This window comes from Epinephelus fuscoguttatus, linkage group LG2, assembly GCF_011397635.1.
Source record: "Epinephelus fuscoguttatus linkage group LG2, E.fuscoguttatus.final_Chr_v1".
NCBI lineage: Eukaryota > Metazoa > Chordata > Actinopteri > Perciformes > Serranidae > Epinephelus > Epinephelus fuscoguttatus.
In genome coordinates, this window is record NC_064753.1 from 18,916,567 (window position 1) to 18,934,010 (window position 17,444).

General features: G+C 39.2%; 3 protein-coding genes across 4 annotated transcripts in view; all 3 read left to right on the forward strand.

Annotated features, from left to right (window-relative positions):
• LOC125906105 (ras-specific guanine nucleotide-releasing factor 1-like) overlaps positions 1 to 3,441 on the forward strand; it is a 35,604-nt gene extending 32,163 nt beyond the window's left edge. The window contains exons 24-27 of the mRNA XM_049604528.1: positions 106 to 185; positions 304 to 421; positions 512 to 580; positions 997 to 3,441. Of these exons, the coding sequence (XP_049460485.1) occupies positions 106 to 185; positions 304 to 421; positions 512 to 580; positions 997 to 1,089 (360 nt within the window). The 3' untranslated portion in view covers positions 1,090 to 3,441. The remainder of the gene's footprint in view (positions 1 to 105; positions 186 to 303; positions 422 to 511; positions 581 to 996) is intronic.
• A 128-nt stretch (positions 3,442 to 3,569) lies between these two features.
• On the forward strand, positions 3,570 to 10,024 carry LOC125906114 (pro-cathepsin H-like). 2 transcript variants are annotated; one of them, XR_007451753.1, is made up of 12 exons: positions 3,570 to 3,710; positions 5,385 to 5,416; positions 5,533 to 5,638; positions 5,787 to 5,857; positions 5,950 to 6,054; positions 6,685 to 6,771; positions 7,270 to 7,325; positions 7,417 to 7,498; positions 7,585 to 7,653; positions 8,307 to 8,413; positions 9,071 to 9,213; positions 9,313 to 10,024. XR_007451753.1 is itself a non-coding variant. In XM_049604539.1 (12 exons), exons 1-12 carry the CDS (start codon positions 3,635 to 3,637, stop codon positions 9,386 to 9,388), a joined length of 996 nt encoding a protein of 331 aa, XP_049460496.1. In that variant the 5' UTR covers positions 3,570 to 3,634; the 3' UTR covers positions 9,389 to 10,024. The 2 variants fall into 2 exon arrangements, 1 of the variants encoding a protein (XP_049460496.1); XM_049604539.1 differs by having other exon boundaries at positions 9,085 to 9,213.
• Positions 10,025 to 11,475: 1,451 nt separating this feature from the next.
• On the forward strand, positions 11,476 to 17,420 carry wdr76 (WD repeat domain 76). Its single transcript, XM_049601616.1, has 15 exons — positions 11,476 to 11,671; positions 11,919 to 12,029; positions 12,504 to 12,614; positions 12,777 to 12,869; positions 13,119 to 13,177; positions 13,300 to 13,417; positions 13,550 to 13,654; positions 13,929 to 13,969; positions 14,144 to 14,297; positions 14,706 to 14,864; positions 15,012 to 15,127; positions 15,265 to 15,363; positions 15,468 to 15,620; positions 15,716 to 15,769; positions 15,864 to 17,420. Exons 1-15 carry the CDS (start codon positions 11,621 to 11,623, stop codon positions 16,117 to 16,119), a joined length of 1,680 nt encoding a protein of 559 aa, XP_049457573.1. The 5' UTR covers positions 11,476 to 11,620; the 3' UTR covers positions 16,120 to 17,420.
• Positions 17,421 to 17,444: the final 24 nt, after the last annotated feature.

Here is a 17,444-nt window from a genome sequence, read left to right on the forward strand (position 1 = left end):
TACAGAGAGGCTGATAATGGTATTTTTGAGTAGCACTGCCCTCAGTTCATAACATTACATTTTTGGCTGCTGGTAATAACAGATTTGCTTTGATCCATCTTCTAGACGAAGACTGTGATTGACAAGTTACAGAAGCTGGTGTCATCAGAGGGACGATTTAAGAACCTGAGAGAAGCTCTGAAGAAGTAAGTGTTGAAAGCTTTTAACTCCTCTGTGCTCAGGCATTGTGGTCGGGAAGATTTATACATTCCTCTTTATGTCTGTGTATTATATCTCTGTGTTTGACCCTCCTTTTGTCCTCAGCTGTGACCCTCCCTGTGTTCCCTACCTGGGAATGTACCTGACTGACTTGGCCTTCATCGAGGAGGGAACACCCAACTACACCGAGGACAACCTGGTTAACTTCTCCAAGATGAGAATGGTGACGAACAGCAGTGTGCTGCAGTACACACAATAACATGCACTTAATATTGCCGCTGTCTAACACTGTATTCATTTTATTTGTCTCCAGATATCTCACATTATCAGAGAGATACGGCAATTTCAGCAAACAGCTTACAAGATTGACTATCAGCCAAAGGTGAGGTTACTGTTTGTCTTTATTAATTTAGACTGGTGCGGGACTTTGTTTGGAGGTAGTACTTGACCAGTATTGTAATATCTTAGTTTGCCTAATTGTTTGTAAGTCTGTATTCTTTCTTTATTAAAACAGATTTGCCTTAAGATTGGCCAGTTGAGAGTCTTCTCAAGTTTAAATATTAAAAATGGGCCTATAATAGGTGGCAAGGATAAAATGTGGTAGCTATGGATAATAATGTAGGCTATATCTTTGATTACTGGTCAGCGATTGCCAATGGAGAATAATATGTTTGCTTAGTGGGAGTTATTTTATCACATTCATAATTTATTAAGTGTATGCGACTTACATTTCTGTTTGTGCCAGATATGTATCACATCTTGGGATGCTCATATTGTCTGTGTTCATTATTGCTTTAGGTTGCAAAGTACTTGCTGGACAGCAGTACAGCGCTGGATGAAGAGAGCCTGTATGACGCATCTCTGAGAATCGAGCCCAAAACTTCATCATGAAGAGGATCTCTCACTCTCCCTCAACACCCATATGGATCAAGTTTCAAGTTATTTATTGTCATATGCACAACAATTGAAGAGAAGCAGTTGCTGGCGATGAAAATCTTAGATCTCAGGCTCTCTCTAACAAAGCTCATTAAATATATACATAATCACGCAAGTAAAAAACAAATGGGAATCTAAAATATAAAATAGTGCAGAAGTTAAAATATAGGGATAGAATATAACATATATAAAATCTAAAATAAAATGATATATATTTGTGGTAGACAGTCATTGCAAAATGGGTGAAGGTGTATGCATATGAGAAGTAATAAATATACAGAGATGTAAACAGGTGTAAAACAGTAAAAGTATATAAAGATAATAGGACGATAGCAATGAACTCAAAGGTTCAAAACTCCCCGAGCCTGATTGTGTGGGACTGGGTACAGTGGTACCACGTGCAGCAGGCCGAACCGTTTGTGTTTGGGGTCCCTGATTATTCTGTCGGCCTTCTTCCTGCACCTCTGGGTGTAGAGGTCCTCTAAGGATGGCAGCTCCGCCCTGATGATTTGCTGAGCAGTCTCTCATCACCCTCTGTAACGCCTTACGGTTGAGGGCGGTGCAATTGCCACACCAGGCGGTGACGCAGCCAGTGTTGTGGAGTGTACAGCAACAATATATCATAATGTACATATACTATTATTTGTATTAGACACAGTAGGCTGTGCCCTTCTAGTATGTGCTCCCCAATGGACTTTGTTGTGTATAATCGTTATTAGAGACTGAGTAGAAGCCCAGAGAGGTTTTATTTATATAGTTACAGAGTATTTATATGTTATTTATCGTCTGAAATACCATTTTATGATAAAGTTATTTTCAACCACAGAATAAACAGATGAGTGTATACGGACAAGATTATTTAGTCATATCCTATCGGGGAATGTGCTATATAAAAAAGCTCTCATTTAGAGAGATGGTGGTCACATTTGACACATGATGATCAACTCCCACTTTTCTGCTCAGAATCTCACATGATTGCAGTTGTCAAGACCATTTCTTCAGCGTATTTGTTCTCGAGTGTAGAAATTAAAAATGAAAAGTAATGCAAATATTTGCTAAGTTGTGCAGTCCTTAAGATTTCAGCCCTGGTTTATTAAAATCCAGCGCTGGAATGACGGACTCTGCCACTAATGTTGAAAACTACTAATAATTGGATGTAAATATGTGGAATTGCTATTTGAGGAAAAAATGCAGATCATAGATTGTATCAAAAAATGGGTGATTTAAAAAGTATTCAAACTTTAAGATACTGAATTAAGACACTTTTTAAATCTTTTCCTCTCAGAGAAATAAAGGAGGTGAAAAGTGGGACTGCTGTTGTGGCTGCAGTTGAATCATGTGCTCAGATGTTTTATGTAGCCACTGAATGACAAAGATTAGAGATGTGGAGGTGCTGGGACTCAAACTGAAACAAGACAACCTGCTAATGTCTGACAGAGCTGGGACACACGTTTTCAGTTTGAAGAGATGGGGTTTTTATGCTTTGCTTCTTATTCACTTTACTCCCCTGGTGGGCAACATGTTGTATATACAGTATAAGCACCGGGCAGTGTATGTAGCAGATGTAACCAATCTTGAGCCACTTCAGGAAGTTAAATTCGCAGCTTCTACACTCAGACAGTACGAGCATAGTTTTTATGGTTAATCCTCTTTGGCCAGTGCATTATGGTTTTGCCTTAATCATGAAATGGATTATATACCACAAAAGTATGTAAACTATTTTGTTCTACAATTTGCCAATGAAGCAGAAATATTTGCTGTGTACAATATCGTGTACAGGCAGTCTGATGCATTTCCTAACGTGCAATGTGTTAAAAACATATCCCTCGAAATGTGTTATCCTTATGATCGTTCAACTCTGTAATAACTTTTCTGTGTATGATACTTTAAAGCAAATGTTGAAAACAACTTATAAGTGTAACACATTCTGTATCCTGTCTACTCCGGCGTGTTAGCAGGAACTATACAGTAGTAATATTGTGCTTATTCTTGGAATATTTATAGGTATTTTTTACAGGCTTTGTATAGAAAAACACCTAAAGCTTAAGTGGCAGGCATGTACCACTTTCACGTGTCAAATCAAATCTATATCTAGGACAGTATGTGTACTGTATTTAAACCCCACCCTTGCACATGAATCTTTACCCTCTAACAGGCACATCAAATGTTTGCAGTGAGCAATACCCAGTGGTATGAGAATTATCTTTCAGTCTATTTCAACAGCTTGAGTAGTATTTCCAGTTTTGTATAAAAGTGTATTCTTTCCTGATTACCTCTTGTTAATAAATCTATTCTTTCTCAGGGGGAGAAGTGTCTCCAAGGCTGCCATGTTTGTTTTACACTGTAATCTGAGCTGGCTGTGTTGGCCCAAAAACTTTGTGGTTGTAGTTTCACAGGGGGAAGACCAAAGGGGGGCACAGAGTAAGGGGTGTTACATTTAAAAGAAGCCGACTCATGTGACGCGCTCCGCACAGCTTGGTGGAGAGACTGAGGAGACGCTATGGCGCTCAGTGTTGTTTGGTTCATCACTACTGCTTTTAGTTTAGCTCATTTAACACCGGTAATTTTACCTGAAGGTGAGTAAACACACTTCTTTTTCGTGCATCTTTGCTAAATGTTAGTCGTCACAGTAAAATGTCGCTGAATTTAAAGGGAGACAATACAACAGCAGGTGTTGACACCGTGTGCAGCTCCAACACAGATAGTCAGAATATTATTAGCTGAAACTGAATATTTTTGTAGCATAAAGGAAGTAAAAGTAGCGATACTGCAATATAAACACACTAGTTGTCACGTAAAGCTATTTAAGTAAAACTACGCATTAGCAAAATGTGCTTAAAGTAGCAAATAAAGTACTTAAAATTGAGAAGTCCCCTGTTAGTGTTGTATAGCTTGTTGTATGCATTACAAAATAATTATTACTGATGCATTATTGTTTAAGTACTGTCATATTACTGCTTTACTCGGTTAATGTGGAGCTAGTTTAAGTTTAATATTGTTTGGTAGTTAAATCTATAAAAACAGGGTGTCTACAGGTCCTTAAAAAGTCTTAAAATGTCTTAAATTCAATGTTTAATAAAGCCTTAAGGGTCATTAAATAGTCTTAGATTTGAATTTTCTTTCTTTTCTTTATCTTTACTACTACAAACATTTTATCTAATTTCATTTATCCATTTTTATATTCCTTTTTGTGAAAATGAGTGAAGCCTTTCTAAGTACAAGTCCACATTTTTTAATGTTACAAATGATTTTAATTTTTCGATTTATTTATTAGCACATGAGAGAAAAAATATATATAAAACAGCACGATGGAAGAGTAGAACAAAAAAACAACAACATACAGTATATATAGTAGAATAGATAGAACATATCACAAATGTGCAGGAGAAACCAAAAAAAAAACCCCAAGGGCTTGTCAAGTGGTCCTCCTAGAGATAAACATTCAACATAAAAATAAGATGTACAATAATGTGAAAAACATCATAAAATGGATAAGAAAAATAATCTCAAAATCTTTTAAATTATTTTATTTTCCTTGTTTTGAACAACATAACAGCTGTAATATATCCCAGAATGGAATAACAAAATACAAACACTTGCATGTTTTCCATTTTCATATTGTTATCAATTTGAATTTATAAAACTTATTTATCATTTAAAAAATCATAAAAATGTATCATATATCAATGTCCTGAAAGTATGAATGAGGGATCCTGTTACTCTTCTACATCTAATGTTACAAATCTTAAACTATGATACTGTCATTTTACTTCATACTTGCACTTACCTGTTTGCAAAATGTAGATTGACTTAACTCACTTTATCAACCATATTCCTACATAACACCTACATCTGCATGAGACAACATATGAACTACTTGTCTACAATATTTACCTGTGATACATAAATAAGTAAAACATGATTTGTGCAAAAAAAAAAGGTGCCTTGAACAGGTCTTAAAAGCATTAAATGTAACTGTCTGATACCTGTAGACGCCCAGAAAAATGCATTAGGCCTGTACTCTACAAGATCAAATGTTTTGTATGTAAAATCTTAATTTATAAAATAACTACAGCTGCCAGGTAAGTGCTGTGGAGTAAAAAAAAAACAAAAAAAACCCAAAATTGTTAGTGAATGCACATAGTTACATTTCTTTTATCATAAATGGCTTCAGGACTGATTTTTTAAGTTTGAAATGTTGATCATCAGGCTGCTTTATTAACTCACGGCTTCACTCTGTGCCCCATTAGAGGAATATCACTTCAAACAGTGGATGTCACAGGTATGTAAATACTAACAAAGTTGATTTGTTTTAATTTAAACTCTTTGATAACAAGCTTTTGAAAACCTCAGTTATTTCCTGTATATATGCTTCACACTTCTCTTTTTGACGTGCAGCACAACAAAGTTTATGGCACGGAGGAGTTTTACCACCGGCTCCGTATGTTCACTGAGAATAAGAGGGAAATTGATCATCACAATGCTGGGAATCACTCATTCACAAGTACAGTACAATTATGCACTATTTCCAGTTTCATATCATGCAGTTTCTAAATTATTTACCCCAGATGTTACACTGTCAGCTCTAAGGTGTTCTATAAGCTTATGACAGGCCTGCATGTTTTCACAGTGTTTTTCATTTTTAAATCTAGTGGGTCTGAATCAGTTCTCAGACATGACATTTGAAGAATTCAGGAAATTATTTCTTTTGACAGAGCCTCAGGTAAGATTCATCTTACAATATAACATAATTTATGTAGCTGGTGCTTTTATACATATTCTTTTTTGATTGCATTTGATTCTGGTCTCTTGTAGAACTGCTCAGCTACTGTAGGGGATCATGTCAGCAGAGCCGGTCCTTATCCCAAGTTTGTAGACTGGAGGCTGAAGGGCAACGTTGTGACTCCAGTGAAGAATCAGGTATGCTAATATGATGCTGATGAGCCAAAACTTCAAGGCTCCCACCTTATTTGACCATTGTTTTTTTTATTTTATTTTTTTTAAGTTTTTGTATTTTTTAAACAAAACTTGTGCAGCCACTGTTGCTCCTGGCGCCATTACATTGTTAAATACATTCATTAAGACAACGGAGAAGACTGACCTGAAAGAACAATTTTGCTCATCAGTAGTGTTTATAATGGCTGTATTATGCGGGACAGGACACTGAAACACTTACACATACAGTAGTTACACTAATCAAATGTATAGTGACATTATTTGTGGCTTGACAAATTTGAGAGTAAATGAGCGTAAAGTGACAAAGACAGCAGAAAAATTCAACAAGCTATCGTCACTTCTTTTTATATGTCATAGTGGTTGTCATATTATCTTAAAAGAGTTGTCAGCAATTTAGTCCTGCACTTCTATAAAGGTTTTGTAAATTTGTACTTAAAAGACCAACCTGAGATAACCCTAATGACATCATCAGGTTGTTTTCCATGACTTTACTAGGCTCCAAGTTTTACCAGTTTACCTTAATGTGGAAAATGTGAATTGCTCTTTAACATAAGTGAATTACCATTTTTTAGACGGATGTGTTTGTGTCTTTAGGGTCACTGTGGAAGCTGCTGGACCTTCTCTACCACCGGCTGCTTGGAGTCAGTGACTGCTATCGCTACCGGGAAGCTAATACCTCTGGTGAGATCTGACTATTAATACTACTATTCAAACTCATTCATCTACATGTGTGCCAGTTCAGGTTACATCTGTGCTGAGAAATATGAAAGGATCTGCTTTCTAACAAGGGTGGTTTAGAAGATGTACTTGCAGAGGAAATCTGTGTTTTACAGTTTGATCTCATGCTTTGTCTGGTTGTATGAATGTAGTAGTAATAACTTCAGTACAGCGTCATTGCTCTGTATAAACACTCAAATCAAATCAAATTAAATCAAGTTTATTACCAGCTGCAACAAAGTCATGACAGCTTATATTGTTTTCAGCTTGTGAGTGTGTTGTGTCATCATGGCAAAATGTGGTTCTGGTGACACAAGTCATAGTGGGAACTACCACAGAAGCTGTTTTGACTATTTCGCCAGGTGTTTAAATGTCTGTCTGTCTGTGGACAGAGATTGACTTCGCCAAAACATCAAAACCATTCAAAAAACTTCATCACATCACGTTTGCTTTCTGTTCCAGTCCGAGCAGCAGCTGATAGACTGTGCCCAGGACTTTAACAATCATGGATGCATGGGGTAAGTGACATGTATTTGTAGCTATAGCTTTGTCATATCATATATGACATCATAAGTCACACTAATAACAACAGTACTTGGTTTGTTTCAGTGGCCTCCCCAGCCAGGCATTTGAGTACATCAAATACAACAATGGTATCATGACAGAAGAAGACTATCCCTACAAAGGCCATGTATGACTTTCCTAGATTAATGTCTCACTGTTTTTTAAATATAAAGTAAATTCTCATTGTATGAATTTTTGTCATTTCTGTCTTAGGATGGCACTTGCCATTTTGAGCCTGAGCTTGCAGCTGCTTTTGTCCTGGACGTTGTCAACATAACAAGTGTGAGTGTGTGTACAAGGAATTTTACATGTCTGTAAAGGTACACTTCACAGGATTGTCTGTCGTCATTTGTAAACATGCTCACCAGCAAACTTTTAAGTAAAAGCCAACCCCAGATTCACTCTGGTTTGGCGTCTCACCTTGCTGTTGCTATCTTTTTTAAAGCCCCGGCCTCACCCGAGCATTGCGGGGGTACATGTAAATGGCCTTAATGTAGCAAAAGAGGAAAACTAGGAAACACAGCAGAGGGCAGAGTTTCTGCAGAAAAATGCACTGCCACACAGTTCTAGTGGGTCAAGTTATGATTGAGAGGGATTAGTTCTGTGTGAGTCTATACATTGTTTTTGTAGGAAAATCCTGCATAGTCTTTAAATGAGCAATGGGTCATAAAGTCACAAATTAGGTTTAGTTAACCATGTCTTTGCTGGTCACCTGATAAGAGGAAGTGAGAAAAGCAGCTATTTTGGTAGATGCAAATTAGTCTCTTGCAAATGTGTGGCATTGCGCCTCTGCTGGGAATAGTTAATAGTTTATAGTTACAGTCGGATATACTGATTTGGCAAGTTTTTACTGACACCATAATAACTTTACCTCCTAACCACATTCTGCTGATCATTTTTTAATTTCATATTTCTTTGTGTTTGTCGGTCCACAGTACGATGAAAAGGCCATGGTTGATGCTGTGGCCCGGCTCAATCCTGTGTCCTTTGGCTTTGAGGTTACGTCCGACTTCATGCACTACACAGAAGGTGTTTACACTAGGTGAGCGACGAGGACTGTGTGTGGCCATGTTGTTTCTGTCCTTTTTGCACTATGGAAATATTTTTGTACAATAATGGGATTTTTGTTCAGTAATCCACCATCGCAGAAGTTATTTGATCATGAAAGAGGATTATGGAACTCACAAGGCTGCCAGTGAAATCTGCACAATCTTTGATAGCTGTTGGCAGGAAGTGACAGAAATCTGCTCGGCACCTACATTAGAGCATGAAACATATTTCAGGTTTTGCCTACTTTGTCTACCTGTTTGATCCAACGTCAGGACCAGAATAAAAGTATTTTGCTACCAAGCCTTTCATCACACACCGTACTGCCCGCTGGCTTGGAACATGTCCGTCCCTAATTAGGAGCTGTTCATAAGCTGACCACAGAGACGGTCTAATGGATCATTTGTTATGGTGCTAACAGTTATGAGTGCTTGTGATTCATTTCACTCAACTTTCATCTCCATCATTGCTATTCTGATATTAGTGTGTGCTTCTGTGTTTCACGCCTCTGTCTTTAACGGGCATAAAAATACCTACGGATAGGGCTGCAGAACACATCTGTGCATAGGCAGGATGTAATATGATACTGATGGAGGACAGCAGCCCACTCACCCCACAAAAGACATGTACTGTATTGATTTAAAAGCGTCAGTGTTGTCTGTGTAGCACCCAGTGTAAGAACACAGCAGACATGGTGAATCATGCAGTCCTGGCTGTGGGTTACGGCACTGAAGAGAACGGCATGCCATATTGGATAGTGAAGAACTCTTGGGGCACAAGCTGGGGAGTGGACGGGTAGATATAGTCTGTGTGTGTGTGTGTGTGTGTGTGTGTGTGTGATGACTTGTTACAGCTATCAGTAATCATGGACACCTTTCTTTTTTATCCCTTCAGATATTTTTTAATCGAGCGAGGAAAGAACATGTGCGGGCTGGCTGCGTGTGCCTCCTACCCTCTACCTTTAGTCTGAGGAGTAACATGGCAACCAGGTGGAGGACTGATTAAACTCAGGAACATGTCACCCAGAGACATGGGGTGAACATAATGGGACCTTTGATTTCTCAACAACATGAGCAGTATCATCTAAAAACTGTTGAAACAATTAAATCTCTGTGTGTCTCACTCTCACCATTACTGGTGAGTGGTGCATTTCTTCTTTTGAAGTAACTGTGGGTGTTTGTTCTGTTTCATAATGTGGATGTTGTGGAGCTCGTTTAATTATACTAAGTATGTATAGATGATTGTATCATGCAGTACTTGTTTAAGGAAACAGGGATAGAGGCCTCCTCTCCAAGTGCCAACACTGTTGATATACTGAGGTTTGTGACATGCTTGGTGTTACACTGAACAAGGCATCCCTGTAGATCACTGAGATTACATTATGGCAGATTGTCCATGGGTCACTGACTTAATTTTTCAATGCGTGGCCTCTTTATGGCTCCATGAAGACAAAATCAAATGTGTAAAAATATCTGAATGCCTTCAAAGACAAGAACATGCTGCTCATTTGCTCCGGTTAACAAGCTTTAGAGATGGTCATGCACAAAGGGCCCATTCAGGAGCCCAGGTGTCAAGCTAATAAACAGTTGTTTTGCTAATAAACAGTTTTCCCCTAACACTCATGGATCTGTGTCATTTATTATTGCCTCTAGGTGACATTCTGCTCTGTGTTTAGGGGTGTGCATGTATACTAGGGCAGTGGTTGTCAGCTTTTTTCCCAAAGGAACCCTTTTTTATTATTGACTGGACTGACGACACCAGACTAAGTGACAAATGATATTTCATGTTCATAATGGTGCAGAACAAACTGATAAACTGTGCAATTTACCCACATGGTGAAGTGGAGGAAGTTTATGTACAAGAGAGCCATTTGGATGAATTTTGATTGAATTATTTTCTTGTGAATATCACATCAGAGATTAGTTTTCCAGATATGTTTAGTAACATTTTTATATGATTCTCTGAGGGATGGCTGGGTTGTTTTTTTTTGTTTGTTTTGTTTTGCTTTACCCTCCCCAAAGCAACAAATATTTATTTTTCCTCTCCTTGAGCCTCCCTGAGTGACATGACCCCCATCCACATTATTTAGTAATTAGGTTTTTACTTACTCTTTGATGTTTAAAAGTTAAAAGTTGAAGAAGGAATCCTAGGAAAAAGCCCTATTTTTTTCACTCTTGTTGTGCATGCTGCTCAGTTAGTGCAAACTGTCTATTTTTGGCCAAATTTTAAATGACATGTAGAAGATGAAGAGATATAGATGAATTATGTCATATTTTTGTTTTCTTCTGATGGAAGCATTTGATGCACATGATGTATCCAAGGACCATTAGAAACCTGAAAATTCAACAATAATTTCTGTTTTTACAGTTTCTGGCTGTGATAAATGGTATTTTGGCGTATTTTTTTAAAAAGAAACCATGCTTGGAAGGCATGCCCTCCCCCCCACATAAGTAAGTAGAAGTCTATGGGCGGGATGAGCTTGCTGAGCAGATAGGGTTCAGGTTCAGGTTTTCTCCTTTCTGCGAGATTTTGTTTAAGTTTATATCTTGAATAACAATCCATACTTCAAAATTAACAATGTAATTTAGTTTTCTTCACAGGAATGAATGTAATGCTGAGATGTAGGCCTACTATATAAACACAAGAAGTTTTGTAACACGACCCCCCCCCCATGAAACTTTGGCACCCTGGGAACCAAATGAACCATTTACTTTTACTCAGCATGGAGAAATGTTGGCAGTTTGTGTAAGTCACCTGTTTAGTGTTTACACGTCACGTACGGACCTGTTTTATCATGCATATATCACCCAGAATTGTCAATATTAGCGGCGTTATTTAATCCTCCTGTCTGCTAGTGCCCATATCTGCCATAAGGTGGCGACATTGTCACTGACTGTGTAAGCTGAAGCCGGAAGCGAGAGCCCAGATGTCGGTCACATAATACGGCTGTTCATTGGCTGCTGGCCGCAGAGAACAGTCCCTAATTGTGACGAGACATTAAGACTAACCAATAGGCTGCTCGGATTCTGTTTCGCAACAAGAGGGGGCGGGGCTAGTTACAAAACATTTCTAGCAGGTGGCGCGAATTGTTTTCCCCTAGTTTCTCACTTATCTGAAGTACTTGCTGTGAAGAGGAAGTGTATCGACTTACTGCAATTATTTTGACTAAATAGCTCATACGTATCGTTACAAGTGCACTAACATGGAGGGAAGACGAACAAAACGTGAAGCTGTCGTGAAGTCACAGTTAACGGTGAGTTGTTGCTACGTAACGACCAAAGTATATTTGTGTAAGTTAACGTTAACGTTAGCTAACTTAACGTTACTGACCAACAGAAACGAAGTCTGGCAGCTAAGCTCCCAATTTACATTATAAGAGAGACACTAGCACGCGTTATTATATGCGTAAGTGTGTTGTGAGTGTTGCTAAAAGTTTGGTAAACTTGAATGACGTCATGTTTCCCGGTAGTTATGTGTTAATAATGCTGCACACCTTGTAGGACGTGACTCCTGTGGACCTCCAGGGACCAGTCCGACGGTCCGCACGGAACACCTTGGTACCAAAACGCCTTCAGTACTCACCTGAGGCCAAAATACCCACCAAGAGAAGAGTAAGGGATAGTTGAGAAACCCATAACACAAAAACACAACACTCAAAGATATTATTGTTTCGTTTATTCCGTCAATATGAGCTTTTTTGTCGATAGAGAACAACTGACGATGACCAAAGACCAATGATTCAATATCATTGCTGCAAAGTGAAAACATCAGTTCATATAGCCTTCTTCAAAATATGCTATTATTTGAAATTTCTTGTGCCTTCAGTATACTGCCAAAATACAACAGATTGCTTGTTGAATTTAAAACATGACAGGGAATCTTCTTCATTAACCAAATTCAACATTGATCTGCACACAAAGGACATACATTTAAAAAGAAGAGTGATATTTACATTTTACAGTGCAGTTTTCAGCTGATACACCCACACATACATTCAACTAACTCAAAAAATGCAAAATTGCAATGTTGCTGCATCCCAATATTTTTCTCTTATATCTGCTTATATGGCCATATTTTGTTAACAGAGAGCAACAATGCATGATAACAAAAAAAGCCAGAAAAACAAAAAGGCCATAAAGGAGGAGGAGGAGGAGGAGGAGAAGGAGGATGAAAACAGTGATGTCGAGGATACAAATGTAAGTATGAACAGCCTTGATTATGTTTGATATGTCATTGAAGTTTGTTGCAATGTGCAAATACGTGTACTTGTCAAATGGTCACTAGTTTTCTCAGCTCCTACATGGTTTCAAATGTAAAGTTTCTCCAGAGTGTCAGTGCTGTTTCTTTGTGGAACACAGGGCGGATATGGAGGACTTTCATCATATGAACTGGAGCGTCTGGAGAACATCAGACAGAACCAAGAATTTCTGTCTTCCATCAATTTATTTCAGGTAGGCCGAGGGATGATGCAATATGAGCCACATGGGTTAACCTTTCTCCCATAAATTCAGGGATACTTGGCTTTAGGGCTGAGAGGGCTGACGCTGTGAATTTCTCACAAACTGAATTTATTCCTGTCCCAGTTTTCAATAAACGTAGTCCGAGTCCCATTCACTTAAACTGAGACTAGCTACGACCAACCAGCTTGCAGTCTCCGAACATGTTGAATGGGTATTAATTGTTGTTTTCCTTGTCAAAAGGCAACTGTGGAGTTGAAGGAGATGACACGGCCAAAGCCATCACAGCGGGGTCTCATGAGGTACAGCCAGCAAAGTGTTATCTCTGATGGCTTGTTTTTTAGTTTCAGCTCTAAGCTTTCATATGTCAGACAGACAATTGTCCTCTTGATGTCACTGTAATGCACACTCTCTGCGTCATCAGGTCACAGGCTGCTGTAAAAGAAGTGCTGCCACCTCGCAAATCCCTTCGTCTCCAAAAGAAAGAGGCAGAGACCTTGACACTTCCTCCTGAGCCCAGGGGGACTCTGACCTATAATGAGGTAGCTCCATATAAATAACCTAATGATATAGTTAATGCCACTCCACTGCTGTCTGTCTCTTTTTCTTGCTGCTCTGTTTTTCTTTATTTCCTGCTTTTGTTGCTGACTTGAGTTACTGTACTTGTTTGAAAGCCACTCCAGAGACTCAAAAAGCCTTCTGGCCCTCTGCCCATGGATCCAATCAACATGGAAGAGGGGAGCAAGCTGCCTTCACAACTCCTTGAGCTCTGCTCCGAGGTGAGACTCCACTTTTTTTTTGGCTACTATGATGTTTCAAGTTGTCATTACATCCTATTTCGCTTTTCATTTAATCTGATTTTCTCCCAAAACTGTGAATAAGTACAGTGCTGTTTAGCTCTCACCGTTTTGACCCCGGAACACTAAATAACATTTAAAGATAAAAGCATTTTGGAGATATCTAATCTTGAGATTTGGAGGATGGTAATGGTTTGCTTACTCATGCTGCCTCTGTATCAGTTAATACATATTTTAATTGCTTGTCTTTTCATAGGATTCAACAGAGGACAGAAAGATGGAGCTTGACCTGAAAGAGTAAGATTTTAAGTTTTGATTCTGACATTTCAGCCTATTGCTACACTTCTAAGTCAATAACTGCTCCACCTCTGAGGGTGTAGTAGTTTCCCTTTTGCCATTCATGGTCACATTATTGCAGTTAAAAATGTTCCCTCAAGACAGACACAAATCAACACTGGGGTCTTTACACAGGTACCGCTCAGCCCTCAAGAACATGAGGATAACTGAGGACAGAGTGGCCAAAGTGGTGAAGGATCGCATCTTCTCTGCTGCCTTCCACCCATGCAGCAGCAGCCTGTTGATGGCCACCGGAGACAAGTGGGGGAAAGTTGGACTCTGGAAGTTGGTGCGTTTCTTCTTCTCTTAACTTAATGATGATATAAATTGATATGTGACCACTAGAGGGCAGAATATGGCTTCAGAATAAGGTCTCAACAACAGGTCTTGATGTTTCTAACAGCTGGGAAGATCCTACTGTTAACACATTAGTAAACTGCAGCATAAGTACATGAAAAAGGAGTTGTCTTTCTCACCAAGTGTAAAATGTGAGGCTATTCAGTAGTGTTTTAGAACTGGTTTCCAGGAATATTTAGTGCACTACATGTCAGCATCCACTTGCTTCATGTTGCTCTTCACATTCATTGAAGCAAAAAGTTAGTAGACATATAAATGCCCTTATAAAATCACAACTCTTGTATCATGAAATCTGGATAAGAAAACACTTTTTTATAGTTGCATGTGTGTATTCCCTCAGGGTGGTGATTGGGGTGATGATGGTGTGCTGCTCTTTGAGCCCCACACTCGCCCAGTGGGCTGCATGGCGTTCTCCAGGGCTCAGCCCACCCACCTGCTGAGCCTCAGCTATGACGGATCGTTTCGCTGCATGGATGTAGAGAAGGCCGTCTTTGATGATGTGAGATAACTTGAGCGCAATAAAATCATTTAAAGTCATATTGTGACTGTTGTAAAGTAAACCACCTGCATGCAAAAGTCTTGAAGTGCAGAAAATGTCAGTGCTGCCTCCACCAGTTGACATCAATCTGTGTGTTTAATGTTCCAGGTGTATGATGTTGACGATGGCCTGAAAACATTTGACTTCATGTCCAATGACTGTTCGACACTAGTGGTTGGGAACTGGTTTGGAGAGGTTGCCATCGTTGATAGGCGCACCCCAGGGTAATGAACTAAAGTTGACAATGATGATAATGACAAGTAGTTTTTTTCCCTTTCCATGGTGTTTAAGAATAACTGAGATGCTTGTCAATTAATCATGAACATTTAATAAACATGCTACACTGGTATTACATTTACAGAAACTCCCACGAGTCCCTCCACTCACTGGACCCTAAGACGCTGCGTTGTGTCAGTGTCCACCCTGTACAGAAACAATATTTTGCTGTTGCAGAAAGCAAGTATGTCTGATTGTAGATTTTATTTTTTGGAAATATCGTTTGATCTACTCGTGTCGGTTTGTCGTACTGATGGCGCTACATGAATGTTTTGATCTTGTCTGCAGGGTTGTGAATATTTATGACAGCAGATGCCTGAAAAAGACCAAGAGCCAGGCGGTCTCCCAGCTGCATGGCCACTCTTTGAGCATAACCAGCGCCTATTTCTCCCCTCATACAGGCAACAGAGTTCTCACCTCCTGCATGGATAACCACATTAGGTAAAGCTGGCTCAGCACTTTGAATAATGGTGTTATATTTACTGTAGTTTACTTTTCAGTCCCAGCTCAATGTCTGTTCTGAACTCTTTTGACAGGGTATATGACACATCTGCAATGACTATGGAATCTCCTCTGTTGACATCCATCAGGTACATCAGCTCGTTTTTTTGTCTCTTGCCTTGGCTTTGAGACTTTGATAACATGAACATACTCACAACCTGTCTTCTCAATCTTCATGTTCAGACATGACATGCGCACAGGCCGCTGGCTGTCCAAACTATCAGCAGTGTGGGACCCCAAACAGGAGGACTGCTTTGTGGTGGGGAGCATGGAGAGGCCTCGGAAGGTGCAGGTGTTCCACGAAAGCGGCCAGCGCCAGCACTCCTTTGTAGATGGCGAGAACCTTAACACAGTGCTGTCCGTCACTGCTTTCCACCCCACAAGAAATGCCTTACTGGGTGGCAATGCATCAGGGCGCCTGCACGTCTTCTCCGACTGAGATGATGACTAGAACACTTGACCAAGACCCCTGTTTGCCTCCAGTTGTGTAGGAAGGACAAGTAAGAAAGTAGTTCTGTCACAGACAGCTTGGACAGTAAATATGGATCTCTCAGTGCTGGAAACTAGTCATGACAGTTGTCTTTCTTCTGAAATTTTCATGCAGCTTTAATACAACACTGTCATGATTCTCACACTGAATATAAGTTGCTAAATACAGTTGTAAAACACAACTATATTCAACCCTTTCAGCCTTGACTCCACTTTACGTGGATGAGTGAGCAGCAGCGTCCTGCGACAGATTCTGGACTGAACTGAGGTCTTGATGTTTGTAGCCAGTTGTGTTAAGATCTGGCTGCGTAGCAGCAGATTTTGCTCAGGGATTTATCTGCGTTTTGTTGCATTAATTTAAGGTTGCCCTCTTCAAACTGTCAGGCCTTGGTGCAGAGAAGTGTCCCCTGGAAACGGTATGTTTCTCATGTGCAGTGCTGGGCTTATGCCAAATTGCAGCATTTAGTACGATTGCGGAAAAGCTTAAATGTGCTCTTAACACTTATCTTGTAAAACTGTCCAGCTTTTATATATATATATATATATGACCTCACTGGATTGAAATGGATTTTCAGAACCTTGGGAATGATCTTGACTTCCTTTGAAACATTTCATTGACTTTGTCTCAGTTTTGTCATTCTGATGTTTTTTGCCAGATGTTTTCTAACCAGTTGTTAGACCTTTTGAGACACAGGTGCATTTCAAGTCGCTTTATGTTAAATGTGATAAGAGACAAGTGATATGTTATCACATTATCTCTAAAAGTGCTTTTGGTTAAGTATTCCTTCATATACTTCAGTTTAATTTAGGTTAGTATGTGGATATCTGTCCACTTTGAGATGAGTTTTTTCTGTCAATCAGTTCAGAATAAAATAATCAAACTTTAATACATCCAGTGTGATTCAAACTAAATAAAAAAAAAATAAGAAGAAAGTGCAGGGCTTTGGGAAAGTGTCCATGCACTGTAGGTAGCAAATGACTCACTTTGACTGTAACACTGCTGTTTACTTTCTGTTCTTATATCTGCAGTCTGTTACATTCCAGATGTCTTACAGAACCTAAGCGATTTCTTAAATAGGTTCCCTTTATATTGTTTGTTTGTTTTGTGGCACTGGGAATTTGAAACGGCAAAACAGTTTGGGCTGTGCAAAGTGCCTGTTGTAAAACTGATTGTGTTCATTCCATGTTTTCATTTTCTACGTGGCTGCTGAATCAAATAGAATAAATACAGACATTTTTATATTAAACCTATCAAGTGTGAATGCTTTCAGCAGT

Bases quoted from the DNA above. Each gene is read 5' to 3' on its own strand.
- LOC125906114 (XM_049604539.1), top strand. From the start codon at position 3,635: ATGGCGCTCAGTGTTGTTTGGTTCATCACTACTGCTTTTAGTTTAGCT. The intron at 7,326-7,416 runs GTAAGTGACATG...GGTTTGTTTCAG, and splicing joins AACAATCATGGATGCATGGG to TGGCCTCCCCAGCCAGGCAT. The intron at 8,414-9,084 runs GTGAGCGACGAG...TTGTCTGTGTAG, and splicing joins ACAGAAGGTGTTTACACTAG to CACCCAGTGTAAGAACACAG.
- wdr76 (XM_049601616.1), top strand. From the start codon at position 11,621: ATGGAGGGAAGACGAACAAAACGTGAAGCTGTCGTGAAGTCACAGTTA. The intron at 14,865-15,011 runs GTGAGATAACTT...TTAATGTTCCAG, and splicing joins AGAAGGCCGTCTTTGATGAT to GTGTATGATGTTGACGATGG. The intron at 15,621-15,715 runs GTAAAGCTGGCT...CTCTTTTGACAG, and splicing joins TGCATGGATAACCACATTAG to GGTATATGACACATCTGCAA.